General features: G+C 45.7%; 1 protein-coding gene across 3 annotated transcripts in view; it reads right to left on the bottom strand.

Annotated features, from left to right (window-relative positions):
- SLC9A7 (solute carrier family 9 member A7) overlaps positions 1-14758 on the bottom strand; it is an 83691-nt gene extending 68933 nt beyond the window's left edge. For 2 of the 3 annotated variants that reach the window (XM_086609775.1, XM_086609786.1), the window contains exon 1: positions 14494-14758. In XM_086609775.1, coding sequence (XP_086465901.1) covers positions 14494-14758 — 265 coding nt within the window. The remainder of the gene's footprint in view (positions 1-14493) is intronic. The other variant, XM_086609797.1, reaches the window with a different exon arrangement.
- Positions 14759-16071: the final 1313 nt, after the last annotated feature.

Genomic DNA, 16071 nt, shown 5'->3' with positions numbered 1-16071 from the left:
GAATACCCTTGTAGTCATACCAGCCCACAGCCTCTGAACAACCCTGCCTGCTCAGGAGCTTCCCATAAAGCCATATTCATCAACAAGCCACTGTTTCAAGTTTCTCAACTAGTACGGCAAACACAATGTAACAGGTAATTCGCTCACATTAATAATTGTCAAACTTAGGGAGTATACGTAATGATTACTGAAAGTGCATCGGATGGCCATTGATGGTATATTTATTTCAATATATGATTCATAGATCTTTAATGTTCTCCATACAATACACACTTGGCTTATGTTTCCGGACAATAAAAAGAGGGCACTTAACTTTCTTTAGTTGACAGGTTTTTCTGATGTCATTAGAAGGAAACACCATCTCCACATGTAAAATGCTATATTTTCCATGCTAAATCAGGTGCAAAGAAATACTGTTTCCAATCAAGTGAGGCATCAGAAAACTGTTGCCATGCTCTGACAGAGCGTATTACACAAGAACAGGCTATTCTCGAAAGTGAGTAACTCAACTTTGAGGCAGCATGTTGTATGTGGGTGCTCACACATGCACCAGAAACGTGACCAGGTCAAGGATGAAATTGTCCTGAAAACACCATGCAGATATGGCATCATTTGGATCCCAGCACTTGGCCATCATTGCAAAAGCTGCCAATTTTTGTTCTTAAGCATTGCCGTTTTCTGCAATTGAGGGCTCTGAAGATCTTAGAAGATTAGATTCACTGAAAGACTTTTTTTTTCAAATTTGTTATAATCTAGTGTTATAAATTGAGTTAATTTCCTCACTTGCCATTCCAAGAAAATTCCATAACATAATCTGTTAGTAAATAGTCATCAACATTCCAAGCTTTCCTCTTATAGCTGAGCAACCTGTACTTCGCCCATGAGTCAAACTAAGTCTTTTTTTGAAGTTCAAGGACTAAAAAGTAGGTCTTGCTTTTGACACATCCTATTAGCAAGTTAAATAACGTTAGTTTAATTCTTGTTATAATTAAATATTCCTAGAGACAGTGGCATCTTTACCTTTCACTTTGCAAAAACAGATTCATATAGCATTAATTAAAAAAAAATCTAAAGCCATACCCACAGAGCCAGGAGGATAGCTGAGAACACAGCAACGAAGCAAGAGAGGGTGAAGGAAAAAAGTTACTTATAACGCAAATGGCAAAAGTTTAATGTGAACCCAATTCTCCTGTGCCTTAAGAAGCAGAACATCAAAGGAGTCAATGTTGTAACAGAAGCCCAGACTGCAGCTCTCTCTATATAGAGAGAGCTAGAAATTAGTATCTTACATATATGTTAACTAGAAAGAACCTGCACAGCTTAAGCAGCTCACAGGTGAAGACAAAGTATAAATAATTTCAGCAGTGCTCAGGGAACTGGCCTGAGTGATAGAGACTGCGGTAGCAAGAGGGGAAAAAAAAAAAAAAGACAACTTATTTCAGCCATTCTGAGCTTGAGCCAATTCCCACATGTTCCCAAGAGGCAGGGAGGAATCCAAGTAGTCAGCATTAAGATAAGCTATTGGATGTGCCTGGAGAGAGGCACAGAAGTGATAACGAAGAGTTTTAGGTGATTCCCACAAAAAAGCGGGCAGGCAGAATAAGTACAGTACTTTTTTCAGGAGAGCTAAGAGAAAGGACAAGAAAAGAATAGTCAAACCCACAGGAACCACTGGAGGGCAAGATTTATCTGTATCTGTGTCAGCACCTCACATATGAAAAAAGAAGAGGAAAAGAGGCTACCAAAATTCATACAAACATCATCCTCCAAATTCTTGGGAGTCTCTGGTTTCTCTTGGAGCTGTGGCAGAGGTAGCACCTAATGCAGAAAAACAGCTTGTGGTCTGGTAACAGAGAACAGACAACCTATGACTTCAGCAAGTGAGTGTAGCAAACCAAAGGCTTCAGAAAGGGTTTTTAGTTTTGTTTGTCTGATTTTGTTTTTAAGAACATAACTATAAGTTTAAGAAGTACCTGAAAGATTAAGGCCCTGATGGGGAACCTTAGCTTCAACAAGCTAAGAAGAAAGTGCTCATAACATGAAGTAGATTGTGCTTACACCTCCTGCCCCAACCTTCTGGTCTTTAAGAAAGGGTCTCTGTCACACACGCACACGTAATGCAAAGTTTCCCTTGTAGAATCATAGAATGGTTTGGGTTGGAAGGGACCTCAAAGATCATTAGTTCCAACCCACCTGCCATGGGCAGGGAAACCCTCCACTACATCACGTAGCTCATCCAACCTGGCCTTGAACACCTCCAGGGATGGGGCAGCCACAACTTCTCTGGGCAACCTGTTCCAGTGCCTCACCACCCTCTGAGTGAAAAATTTCTTCCTTATATCTAATCTAAATCTGCCCTCTTTCAGTTTAAAGCCATTGCCCTTTGTCCTATCACTACATGCCCTTGTAAAAAGTCCCTCTCCAGCTTTCCTGCAGGCCCCCTTTAAGTACTGAAAGGCTGCTATAAGATCACCCCAGAGCCTTCTCTTCTCCAGGCTGAACAGCTCCAACTCTCTCAGCCTGTCTCCACAGAAGTGCTCCAGCCCTCAGATCATCTTCGTGGCCCTCCTTTGGACCCGCTCCAGTAGCTCCATGTCCTTCTTGTGTTGGGGACTCCAGAGCTGAATGCAGTACTCCAGGTGGGGTTTCACGAGAGCTGAGTAGAGGGGCAGAATCACCTCCCTCGACCTGCTGGCCACGCTCCTTTTGATACAGCCCAGGATACAATTTGCTTTCTGGGCTGCCAGAGCACATTGCTGGCTCATGTTGAGCTTCTCATCCACCAGCACTCCCAAGTCCTTTTCCTCAGGGCTGCTCTCAATCCATTCTCCACCCAGCCTGTACTTGTGCTTGGGATTGCCCCAACCCACATGCAGGACCTTCCACTTGGCCCTGTTGAACCTCATTAGGTTCTCACAGGCCCACTTCTCCAGCCTGTCAAGGCCCCTCTGGATAGCAAGGTTATCCCTCATGAAGGTTGACAAAACACTTATGTATCTGACATCATAAGTGCCTGATGCAATGACAAGATTAGATACTTGTGTCTGAAGTACAGAGAACAAGAAATATAACTGTCTTATGTTCTACATTTTGGAAGAGATCCCAAAACCATTAGTGTTGAAAACTGAAAATATTGAAATAAATACACTCAAGCATTTGCCAGCAAGCGCAATAAACTCCTTTTATGGTTCCCTGAGGCTAATATATAGGGAAGGGAGATATAATCAAGTACCAAGTATCAACAAAATATCTATGTTGACATTTCTCTGTTTCATGCAAGCACACGTAAAAAATGAGTATGCTGCAATTATATTTAGTTACTGCAGCTTAACAAGCAGGTCACTATTAGGAAATCACTTACTAGCTCTTCAGTCATGCAGTGCTGATGAAAAGATTAATTTTATGTCCATGAATCTGTAAAAGATCACTAGGAGGATGCTCACCCACTGGATTTTTTAGAAGCCCAAGAAGTCTGTGTGTGTCCTAAGGAGGTTCCTTCTCTCCAAGAGAGATATTTGGGAGCAGCAAACTCCCCAAGAACTTGGTAAGTCAGGACTTCAGAGAAAAATTAAACCTGGTACAGAAACACAATCTTTCCATTCAAGCTCCTGAAGTCTGAAGAATGCGTCTGGGGCTGAGCAGATAAACACATTGCTTTAACACATGCGAATATGGTTGAAAAAATGTTAAAACTTTACAGAGATAAAAGTCAACTTCAAAAACAAAACATTTGCCATCTAGAAATGAAAAGCAATAATGGTTAGGCTGGAATGTTGTACTGGAACTCAGCTGCCCATATGAAAGCCTATTCCAGAGTTAAGACTACTTTGTTCACACTATCATGTCTTCAAAATACTCACCTCCTTCCTCCCACTGTAAACAGTATCTGGTGGGAACATGCTCCCTGAGAGACACTAGTATTGCAGACAGGTATGATAAAACCGTACCTTTTACGCAATGCAGTAGTCACGGCTGCCGAAGTATAAAGCTTCAAGACAAGCTAAACAAGCAGAAGTGCCTGTCTCAATTCTGTGAGCCAGGAAAGGATGCTACAGCCAACCTTGCCAGACGTGTCTGTGGAAGGCCAGACACAGTCACCCTCCTCTGCTCTTAATATACAATATTACATAATATTCAACTAAAATATAAAAGATAACCCTGAAGGAATGATCACGTGGCACTTCCACAACAGGAATAAGCCTCTATGCAAGTTCTCTTCTTCCATGCTTTTTCCTGTATTTTCCAGCCATTGCAGAACTGCAGTGTAGCCAATGATGCCAACTCCACACACTGCTTCATGTCTCCTGTGCATGTCCCTTCCAACTCATGTGGCATATCCCTCTCAACTAGCCCAGGATATCCCTACATGTGCTAGATCAAACTCCTCTATTGAGTCCAACTTCTAAATGCTACTTAGGAAAGAGTCAATCACACAGCAAACCTAAAAGCCAGGTGGAATAAGTTGGTATTTCAGGTCAAGAATAACAACTTTAAATACAGTATCTACTTAGGAAACACAAATAAAGCATGAATTGTATTCTCTCTCTCTCAACCACTTTATGTTATCAGCTTCGTTGGTCACACACAAACAATCAAACATAGTACCAATTACGTAGAACTGAGCTAGGTCTTTGATGATTGCCATTACATGAAAAAGCCAACTCAGATCACTTTCACAAACATGCCCAGATGAAGCCTCTACTTCTCCAAATGTAATTTCCTAAAAATACTTCACAGTGTATAAAAGTAGAGTTTGCAATTCACTTACAAAACCAGCCAGATCCTAAGACTGCAAATAACAGTGCTGGGTATACAGGGAATGTAAATATACGACCTTCAGCTTCAGCAGAGTTTTGCATGAGGCAAGTGTCCAGCTCCACAGCAGGTGACTTGCTTGACAGCCTTTGTTGAACATACAAGTTCTCTAGCTGCAGGAGAGGGTAGGTTCTGGGGCTAAACACTAACAATTCACTCACTAAGAAGGTAATTTAAGGAAGAACAGCCAGGCTGTCTCATGGATAAGGAAACTATTCCCAGGAGAAAGGCTGTTACACAATCAGTAAGTGATGTCAGAAGACTAACATGAAGGAAAATAGCAAATAGGAAGGATGGTGGAGCAGTAAAACAGCAGCAAGGTATATGACACTTTAAATGCAGGTCCCCTTTCACTACTGAAGGACTTGATGTCAAGTGCTTAGAAGTGTGGGGGAAAATAATAATATTTCAAAATTAGCATGGAATCCATCTAGTGGATTCAAAGAGTACAGATCAAAAGCTAGCCGTATCCTTATGGGACACTTGATATTTTTAAGCTATCATCAGTTATAACATCTTGCTATTAGTATCTCATATTTAAAGCAATGGCAAAGGTTAACAGCAGTTTTCGTATTTAATCCAATTCTTGAATTAATGGGACAACATCCGAGCCTCAGCAGCAGTGACCACGCTCCCAGTGTTGGTACCGATCACGGCCATAGCATGCCCTGCTGCAGGGCGGATACAGGGAAGAACCTCACACGCAGGGGACACCAAGCCACACCAGCAGCTTTATCTTCAGCTAGCTACTGATGGTAGGAGTTGCAGGTGCATACACCCCACATCCACACACAGCCAGCACATTGAAGACTGTCATCTTATGCACAGACAAGTTAATTGCGTTTTAGAATACATTTATACTGCGCTCCTTTGTTTCCACCTTTTTTTTTTTCTTAAGAATAGTCCTCCAACTTCACAACAAAAGAGCAGGAGAACAAGTCAAAGAGCATCCACTTATCTCCTCAGTACTAATTATTTTTTTTAAGCAGAAATGAGAAGTGAAGACAACTATGGAGAAGCATGTCATTCAGAATAATCATAGCACTTTATTTAAACATTTTCGCAAAGCCAGCACAGCAAGGCGCCCATCAGACCCACAGCTCCGCTGTTCAAACTGTCCTTTTCAAGGGGCTTACGAAGTAACAGAGGAGGAACTAGTAACACACTCATTATGCACCCTTAATGTTTGCGTCAGGTATTTCAGTGGTCCCCATTTGCCTTTAAAACCTATTTTGACAGGGTGGGGGTAGTTTGAAAACCCTGCAAGCAGAGAAAACAGCAGCTATGGAGAAGCAGCCCAGGCTACAGCAGACCTGCAACCCCCACTGGCATAACTTTTCAAGCAGGACCCTCCAGGGCAGTGGCGCAGGTAAGCCCACAAACACCTTCTGGCAGCAGTGCTGCACCTACAAGAGCTTTGCCAGGACAGACCTACCAGGTAGAGGTGCAATCTTTTTCCATGCATCATGGACACATACAGCTTTATCAAGAGAAATGCAGAGCTTAAACCCAGCCTTTGAAATCGAACATGAAATACTGAAGCCAGAAAGAAAGCACAGAAACCACACAGCTCCCCTAGTGAAGAGCACTGTTCCTCTACTCTAATTGAGGGGGAGCCTCCAACTATTTTTCTCCAACAAAAAAAAAACTCAGCTTCTTCCACCATAGCTTTCAAGGGCTTTTAGACACTTCTAAAATAAACTGAATTGTCTGATTTCAGGGCATGGAAAAAAAAGTAAAAAAGCAGTTTTGTACCATTTCTCTTTTCTCCCCTCACACTCAGTTAATTGCAGACTGAAGTGCTTTTTAATAGGGGGAAAAAAAAAAACAGCGCATTTGAGCTAAATTACCCATCTTTGGTAGACACAGAAAAGATCTGATCTGCTGAGAACAACTGTGTATTTTTTTACAATGCTAGTAAAAACCCTTCAAGATAAATACCCTTCTAAAAAATAATTGCTTGTGTCACATCCTTTCAATACAGACACCACTTAGTTTACAGCAGGGGGAGAAAGGCTATATTCAGTCTTAAATGGGGGCAAAGCATTAATCCTGAGTCACAAATAAAGACATTGTTGAAATTAAAAAAAAAAAAAAAATAAGTCTACAAGGTGGTATTTCTGGCTGTCAGAGTGGAAACAACAGCCTTGAGTTAAATACTGAGGCTGTCTCCTGAACACACAGGGACAGTCAGCAGCTCAGTGTCAGAACCAGAGCAGTCAGCACATGAACAAGGAAAAAGCATCCATAATATGCAGCACCTGTTAAAGGACTAAATAGAAACTGCAAAATATTTTTACTTCTGGCAGGCCAAGATACACAGTTCTGGACTGCAGGAGGTGTCCTACAATACACCATAGCTCTGAGGGTTACCTGTTTTGGTTGGTTTGGGTTTTTTTAAATGATGGCTGACATGCAGTTCCTGCCTCAGATTTCTGGTTTCTGGATCAGCAAGAGGGTGGATACTGCCATCTCTACCTGATGGAGACAATGGTTCTTCAGATAGCAGGGGATGGGCGTGGAAATATCTCCCTACCAGAAGCAGGGGAAAGGTTTCACCCAACTCTAAGATGGTGCCTTGAACTACTCTACAGAGTAGGCTGGGATGGGGAGGCCAACTTTCAGAAGGAAGGATGGGGGAAAAGGGGTACTATGCACCCACAAAGTGAGGTTTGTGGGGACAGAGGACACAAGGAGGAACATAACTAGCTGAATGATGACACTTTTCTGTCACAGGGAATTGAGCGTTCCCATCACTGCTTCCAGAGCTATCTGTGTGTGCTGCAGGAAATCATCCCAGCTTGGAGGCAAGGCCTTCTCACTGAGAAGGGAGAGCCTGGGTTTCAGCAATTCAGAGGCAAGGCTTACGCCTGTTCCCAGTTGTACCAGCTTTGCTGACAGTAGGAGCTGGGAGCACACACAGCAGTAGTCTTCAGAGTTTCACCTCTGTTAGTGAGCTCAGGACAAGCAGTAGTTTAGAAAGATGTTTCACAGGTTGCAATCCTGCACCTAAATGCTGCCCAGGACTGGTTGTACAAGTGAACCAGAGACACTTCCAAAAGAACCCTGCTGTGTGGCTAATTGCTTGAGGTGAAGGTGACTTCAGTGTTAAGACGCTTTAGTCTTTCTGTAGCACAGAAAGTGAGACAGGTCTATAGAAAACAGATCACAAGAGAAGGCACAGCTAGAATCACTTCCGTCCACCACAACTTTTTCTTAATTAAATATCAGAAAGAACAATGCCTGAATTGTTCATTTTGTTCTGCATAAGGTGTAAGTCAACGCAGTATTGTGAAACCCAGAGATACGGTTACGCACCAGTTGCTACACAGATTTTTGCTACCATAGCCAAGGAAATGCTCCTTATTACCCTTCTATGATCATCCATAAAACAAAGATCTAACATACCAACAGGAAAGGAGACACCAGATCTGTCCTATCCACCTTCTCCCCAAAACATACAGAGCCCCAATGACTGAGTAGAGCAGCACTGAGACAGGGACACCATCAGCACCTGAGAAGCAGCTTTGGGCATCCTGTAGGACTTGACAGCTTTTATGCTCTCTCTCACCATCACCTTTTCAGTCTTCTCACCTGCACCAAGAGCAGAAGCTACGGGAGTAGCTGCAGATGCTCTGCATCTACAGGAACTCGGTCTTTGTGTTGTTTTAGGGAGGTTCCTTGGAGGACCTGTTTAGAGTCATATTTCCATTGCAAAGAATAATCAGAAGTGGTTGCAAAAAAAAAAATCTTCTGAAGTGGACTAAGGAAAGCCTCAGGCTCCTGCAGGGCCCAGACAAGAGCAACGCTAACCCATCATGCGCTGAGAACCACCTCACTGACAACCAGCTTGTAGACCAGACATCAGGTTACCTACCCTCAGTTCGGCACACTCCTACCAGAACAACCAGTCACTGAGCACGCACGCAGAAGGCAGGCATGTGTGCAAGCTCCGCAATAATGCAGAACTGGCATCTGTTTGTGGTAACTCTTCAATGAGAATTACAGTATATGCAAAGGAACACCTTCCCCTTCAGCCTCTGCCTGGTTCCTACAACTGTGTCATGCTGTAGAGCAGCACCAGCTCTAACAGCCAGTTATGTCACCAAAGGCTTCCTCACGTAGAGGAAATCCAGGGCTGCCATTTCTCTTTTCTTTGGCTCACACCAGTGACCAGAATGGTATTCCGGAGCTTATTGGATAGAACATCTCATGAAGCTAAAGTTAACAAACATAAAAATGAACTGATTTATCTTAATTGCTATTAAAGCCACTGCACTCCCTCAAAAAAAAAAAATTAAAATCCACAACCAAACCAAACCCACCAAACTCCACAAAAAAAAACCACACCAAAACAAAATCCCACATACAAAACGAGGACTACAGCTGAATTGTACCCCAAAGACAGTTCAGAAACATTAGCGACTTATAAGCTATCCAACTACCCTACCTGAAGAGCAAATCTGAAATACAGGTAGGTTAATAACAGAGATACAGCATTTCTTCCAAAATCTCTCACAAGATAAAGTTTTAAGTTCCACTCAGTCACAGGCCACAAAACAAGCTTAGAGATAAGACTGGCAACACAATTAAAAGGTCCTGAGCAGCCAAGAGATTGTGCAAGACTCACTTTGAAAGCCAAGTCACCAAGTGACTTAAAAGAATATCCAGGAGGAACATGCAGGTTGCCAGAGAAAGGATAATGTTCTCGAACCTGGGTGCTCAGAGTTACGCTCCTCGATCCAGTATCAGAATGCTTACGTAAAAGTGGCTTACTGAACACTACCACTGCCATTATTTTGATGGCCATAAGATGCATTAGGTCATCTCTAGCACACGTAAAGACTAGAATTGTAACAGAGTGCTGCAGCTAGATGAGATAAAAATAGGCCTTTTCTGGATCCACAAAGTGGATGCAAACTTCATCTGATAGAGTATTTTTATCCTGAATATTTACCTCCTCATTTCTGATCCATATAAAGTAATAGACGTTTTCTATATCTTTTCATACGTTGTTTTTATTTCTCTGCACCCAAGTCCAGTTTCACTTTTACTTTTATCTCCAGTGCTGTTACCTCCCATGCAGCCCCTAGGCAGTTCCAGAACAACCCCACAGTTGAGAAGGTACTTGGTAGGACTGACACCTGTGCTGATGTGTGGGTTGCCAGTTACCCAAAAAGGGACAAACTAATTGCCTAATGGGATTGATACCACTGGATCTGCTGGGACACACCTACATATCCAGACAGCTGCTTCCTAAAGAGGAGAGTGCTGGGGACCCACCGCCACTTCACATCCTTAAGCTCTTCCCTGGGCTGTCAAAATGCACAGTCCATGTCCTGTGGCTCCCTATCATGTGAGGATGCTCCTTGGTAGAGAGTGAAGAAGAAAACTGCCAAACACAGAGTTGAACCTCTTTAGGAAAAACAGCTCAGAACACTTTTCTTTGTGCTGGCCCGAGTCCCAAAGTTGAAGCAAGCACCATGATCACCTTCATAAATTGGCATATGTGTGTCAGCAAAGTCTAAATTCCTTAATTGCTCTGTTGTGGGTTGTTTTTTTTTGGTGGTGGTGGTTGGTCGGTCGGTTGTTTTGAGATTGGATTGTGGGTTTTGTTTGTTTGGGGTTTTTTTGTTTGTTTGTTTTTAATTGCTACACAATGATTCGCATTAGTAATACTGCTGCTGGAGCAGCTGCAGAACATTTGCCCCATGCAAGTATTCGTCTTCCGCAGAGAAACACCCTCACTACAGTTTCAAGACCAAAATTCACTTGTATTTAGCACTTTATAAGCCAAATGGACCCCGTGGAATGACCCGCAGACAATCACAGTGCAACGGCATGGTACATAATCAAGTCAAATCAGCATTGCACCTGAATCTGCAGCTTTAGGGGCAAAGTATTTCAAGACACTTAAAGTTAGGTTCCTTCCTCTTTCATGTACACAATTGTCACATCCAGCATGTGCAGCTGAGGTTTGTAGCTTTCATGTTGCATCACTAAAAATAAGATTTTAAGTTGCACATCACAAAAAAGCAGCCCTGTAAGTCATTAGATGCTCATGTAAACTTCATGTTATTTCACATCTCAACAGATGCTTCCAGTGAAAGATATTTAACACATCAGAACAATACAGACAGACAAGCAGCGACTGTTTGGTGAAGAGACAGTGACAACACGGGAAATAAGAAACATGGGAAAACTACGTAATGATTTTAACAGCTTTTTTAATCTTCAATCAAAGCAGCTAGCACAATGAAGTTACATAAAACACAGCAAATCTGAACATGGCAGTAGCCTTTTTTTCTGTTGAGGCCTGGGCAATTAGACCATCACACTGAAACTGTCAGGGATGACAGATGCCTCCCATTCAATGGGCAGCAGAGAACACGCTACCCGGAGTCTGGAAGAAATGCAGACTTTGGCAGCACCAGCAGTACTTGGGCTACAGGTCTGTTTAGCTGGGTAAAACACATGCCGTCTTTAACAGAAACGTGATCAAATCAACAGCAGAGACATCATGACAGTAGAACAGGATGTGCTCATACCCGGATTATCAGAAAAGATAAGTGAGAAGTGTTGGTTAAAGCTCTGGCTGGAGGCAGTTTCTTCATTTACTGTCTCCAGCAAGCGTGCCACCTGATTCTTACCGTGTTCAAGAAAAGAGGTCTCACTGCATGTTACTCTAAATTAACATGGCTAGATAAGGAGAAAAAAAAAAAAAGAAATCCACCTCCATCACCTCTTCTTAAAGAGCAAAAGCAGCAAGCAACTATCAAGACTGGCAGTTCTAACCAGCTCAGATCAAACGTGTATTTGATCCAATACAATCATCCAAAGATTCATCACTTTGAAACCAACAGTTTTGGAGGAGGTTTAGGTGCAACAAGCTAGTTTTTCCTAGGTCATTGTCTCCACGATAAAAATTAATCAGCACTAAGTGCTAGTTTACTTGTGTAAATGAAAGCCACTTATTCAGGTAGCATTGAAAACTGCTGTGATAGAAACACTTTTTTCTGTCAGAAAAACTGAACACAAATGGTACAAGTGCTGTAGACTTGACCATAAAACCATGTGAAATTACCCAGTGTGCAAAGTTTGGAGCCTACACCAGTAACATATTATGAAATATATCCTTAAGAGAGCACCTAGACACCCAGAACTGTTTCATTCTAGATAGTTCCGGTCATACGACTACAAACTCTTTGGTTGAAATATTGCCATGTAATTTTGTGTTTAAGTCAGACTGATCAAATATATGCATTTAAAATACATACATAGTTTGAAAAACATGCATTTCTCAGATATCAAGTTATCAGCAAAATAGAAAACCATCTCTCGGTTTAACCACTATTCTTTAAGTAACAAAGAAGGAAGAGGAGAAACTCCTACTTGAGGAATAAAGCCTGGTTATCAGAAGTGTAACAGACAGTTACTATGACACTTGCTGTGTTTTTTTCCCCTTGCTCTAAAGGAAGTCTGCAGAATGCTTCAGTGAAGGTAGGCCTCAGCAAAGCTTTACTGGCATGAAGGCTAACAGCGTTAGAAAGAAAATGAACTTGCTAAACATGTTTTCTCAGATGTTTGCCATGACATGGCAGGAGTCATTTTGCTCAGGAGGGAGAAGAGCAGGTATTTCAGTATACTAAAGGGGCTCATCTAGGAGGTGGGATTATTGAGGAAAGATCTATGAAAACAAAATGACTTAAGTGAGGGCACACCAAGAACATGCAACGGTTTGAGCCAATCATTATTCTGGCAGTGCTGCCTGTGGTGCAGAAAGGGCTACAGCATAGTGCCTTTCCCAATACACAATTTCAGCACTTGCGTGTCCAATTGGGCATCTAGCATCCATTTCATGGATCAGGAACCAGATGTTAGAGTAAACCAGTTAGAGCTTAACAAGAGGCAGAAGTTCTCCAGTTGAACAATTTCTTATTTCCCACACAGTTCATCAAAATGCATAACCAAATGCCCTTGATGCCCTGGTACTTGTATTGCATACATTAGTGCTCCCACATATGCAGGATTTCCGTCATAAAGTAAATCATCTAAATCTGGTCTTAAAACACACACGAACTTTCTGAAGGTGACACCATCAGGGTAGTATCTAAACAGCATGTTCAATACAGCCTTACCCTGTCTCTTCCAATCAGCACACATACAGTTAATCTACCATCTACTGAGCACTACTCAGCTGCTAAGCGTTACCATGCTAGTGCATAACTTGTACACCCAATTGTTAATTTGTCAGTTTTCCACAACAAGCATATGTGAAAGACACAGCAATGCAGCAGAGAGATCAGTGACTAATAGCAAATTGGGATGGTTTAAGAGAAGCATCAGCAGAGGAAAATTCCACTGCTTTGCAAGGAATCGCGTAGCTCTCAGTAACAGTAGTACTCACTGGGGAGGAACGGATCACTTTCCCCCTCCCCTCGAGCACCAAATATTCTCATCTGTGGTTACCCTCAACACACTTATCCCGACCAACACCAGGCAGGTGTTTCACACCGTTCGCAGGAACCGATTCAGCTCACGAAAGGAGAGAGGTGCTCCTGGCGCTGCGGCAGTAGCCAATCACTGGCAGACAAGTCATTTTTTAAACGGATGGCTGCTCCTCATCGCCACTGCTCCCGCTCAGCGCGGCGAACTGCGCACGAAACACAACCGTGCGCGTTCGCCGCGGAGCGAGGGCCCGGCATCGCCGCTTCAGGCTCACCTGCCGTCGGTCCTCTGCGCCAGCCGGTAACGGCACCGGCGCCGAGCCCAGCTCCTCCGAGCCCCCAGCCCCACAGATGCCGGGGAGAACACCGCTTCTGCTGAGGGATGTACTTTCCCTATACTCACATCCACCGGGGGAAAGGGAGGTTGGAGAGGGCAGACTCAACTCAGTGCAGTCCTTATTCCACCGGGTGGGTTCAGGATGAGCCGTGGGCGCTGCCTGGGGTGGCCGGTGTCGGTAACCGGCGAGCTGGGGCCACCCGTGACAGCAGCACGCCGGCAGTCGGTGAGCAAACCCCGCAGCACCGGAGCTTGAACACGCTCCTTTTCACACCGCGCGCGCCACGGCACGGTGAGGGCATTTGGATAACGCTTCCCAAAAATTACCACTGCGATGACCTGGACGGCCCGGTACTCCAAAAAGCTAGAAGTACCCCCAGCAAGCTCGCTTTCCACAGCAGCGAGGGTTACTAAAACGCCGTATCGTGCCGTGCCGGCACAGCCACCCGGCGCCAGGGGACGGCGGCGGGACGCACCTCCGCGCAGGACACCGCTCGGGAGGCAGCGGGACGTCCCCGCCCCCCGGCCCCCTTCCGCCCCCGGCACAAGGAAAGGAGCCGGCGCGGGGAGGGGACCCGGGAGCACCGACACCGCCGCGGAAGGGCTCCCGCTCCCCGCGGGGTGCGGCCTACCCCTGCGCTGCCGCCCGCCCGCCGTGCGAGGGGCGCGGGGCCGCGCCGCCGCCGCACGCCCGCACCGCGCCGCAGGCAGCGGGGGCGCGGCGGGGCACGGCCGAGCACCGCGGCCCGCCGCCGCCTCCGGGCCCGCCCCCTGTCCCTGCCGGCACCTGCCAGAGGTGACACCGGCCCTCGGAGAGCCGCCTGCCTGGGGAGGGAGGGAGGGCGGGCGGGGAGCGGGACCGAGGCGCGGTGCCGCGGCCCCGGCGGGACTCACCGTAGATCATGGCCAGGCCGGTCTCGTGGAGGAAGCGGACGCGGCGGTGCTTGAAGAGCCAGATGGTAAGGATGGTGAGGGTGAGGAGCAGGATGAAGGTGAGGAGGCTCACGCTGTCCTGCCGGTGACTCTCCTCCGCCTCCTTCTCAGTGGCGAGCTCCTCCATGGCGCTGCTGCTGCTGCCCTGCTCCACCGCCCGCATCCCGCCAGCTGCCAGCAGGAGAAGCGGGAACACCGGCAGCCAGCGGCGCGGAGGCAGAGCCATAGCTGCGGGCATCTGCGTCCCACACCCGCGGCGGCGGCCCGCGGGCACTGCCCACCTCCCGGCTGCCGGAGGAAGGAAGGAAGGAGGGAGGGAGGGAGGGAGCAGCCCCGGCGCGCAGGAACCCGCCGCCGCCTCCCCCGGCCCCTTAAAGGCGCAGCGCCGGCGGGGAGCGGAGGCTCGTCCGCAGCGAGGGCGCGGCGTCCTCCCCCCGCCGTGCCCGGCGGAGGTGAAGCGGCGGGAGGCGCCGGGCTGGGTGAGGGCCGCCCTGCCCCGCCCCGCCCCCGGGGGCGGTCGTGCTTCGGGAGCCCCGGGTGCCGCCTGGGCGGCGCGGGCGGCGTTGCGGGTCGGTGCTGCTGGTCGGTGCTGCTCTCCCCGCGTCGCGCTGCGAGGCGGTGAGCGGCTTTCACACGGGCGCGGCGTTAAAATTCAGCTCCCTGGAGCCCGTTCTGGCCTCGTCAGGCAGCGAGCTGGTCCAGGAGCTGATCCTGTCCCTGAGACCTGGGAGGGAATAAACGTGGGCACTGATTCTTCTGGGTCCCGATGAATTTGCGAAAAGTTCTCGCAGTATTTGAGAGTGAGGATATATTCACTTGAGTGTTTCCCCGTGGATTTTTCCTTTTCTTCTCCCCCTTCCTCCCCTCACCCCCAGAGATAGGAAAACTAACCTAACGCAAATTGCTAACTGGGGGTTTTCCATCCAGGTACATCCTACTGAAGATTTGCTTCTAGGAAGCAAGACAATTGTAGGAAATTAACCGAGCTAGTCAGTACTTTTTCATCTGAAATTTCTTTGCTGAAAAAAATAGGAGCATACTACTATGCTCAAAATCATCTTGAGTTGGGGGAGGGAAAGAATAGTCACTTTTTGCTTTCTGCAAAAGAGCCAAAATCAGAAATTCGTCCTTCAGCTCTTCTCTTTAATGAATCACAAACACTTTTTCTTAAAAAAAAAAAAAAAATAAAAAGGAAAACCAGGCAATTCTGAGTAATGAAAATGTTCGATTTTAAAGAATTTTTTTTTTCTCTAAAGCTTGGGTTTGCTTTTTTTTTTTGTTTTTGTTTTTATCAGCTTCAGCAGGATTGTGCTTTGCCTTTTGACTACCAAAGGAATTTCCTCCCAGTTTCCAGTGGTGGTGTGAGCAGCACTGACATTTCTACTCCTGTGACATTTCTCCCAGCATTGTTATTTTCAATTGCCACTTCTAACAGATGTGTTTTAGCCATTATTTTGCATAAAAAGAAAGCAGAATACCTTTGGCCATATGTTTGATTAGTTATGTGGCACATTCTGTCTCCTTTAGAGCTGTCCTTAG

This window comes from Tauraco erythrolophus, chromosome 1 (genome assembly GCF_009769465.1).
Source record: "Tauraco erythrolophus isolate bTauEry1 chromosome 1, bTauEry1.pri, whole genome shotgun sequence".
NCBI lineage: Eukaryota > Metazoa > Chordata > Aves > Musophagiformes > Musophagidae > Tauraco > Tauraco erythrolophus.
This window is presented reverse-complemented; position numbering and strand designations above follow the sequence as displayed.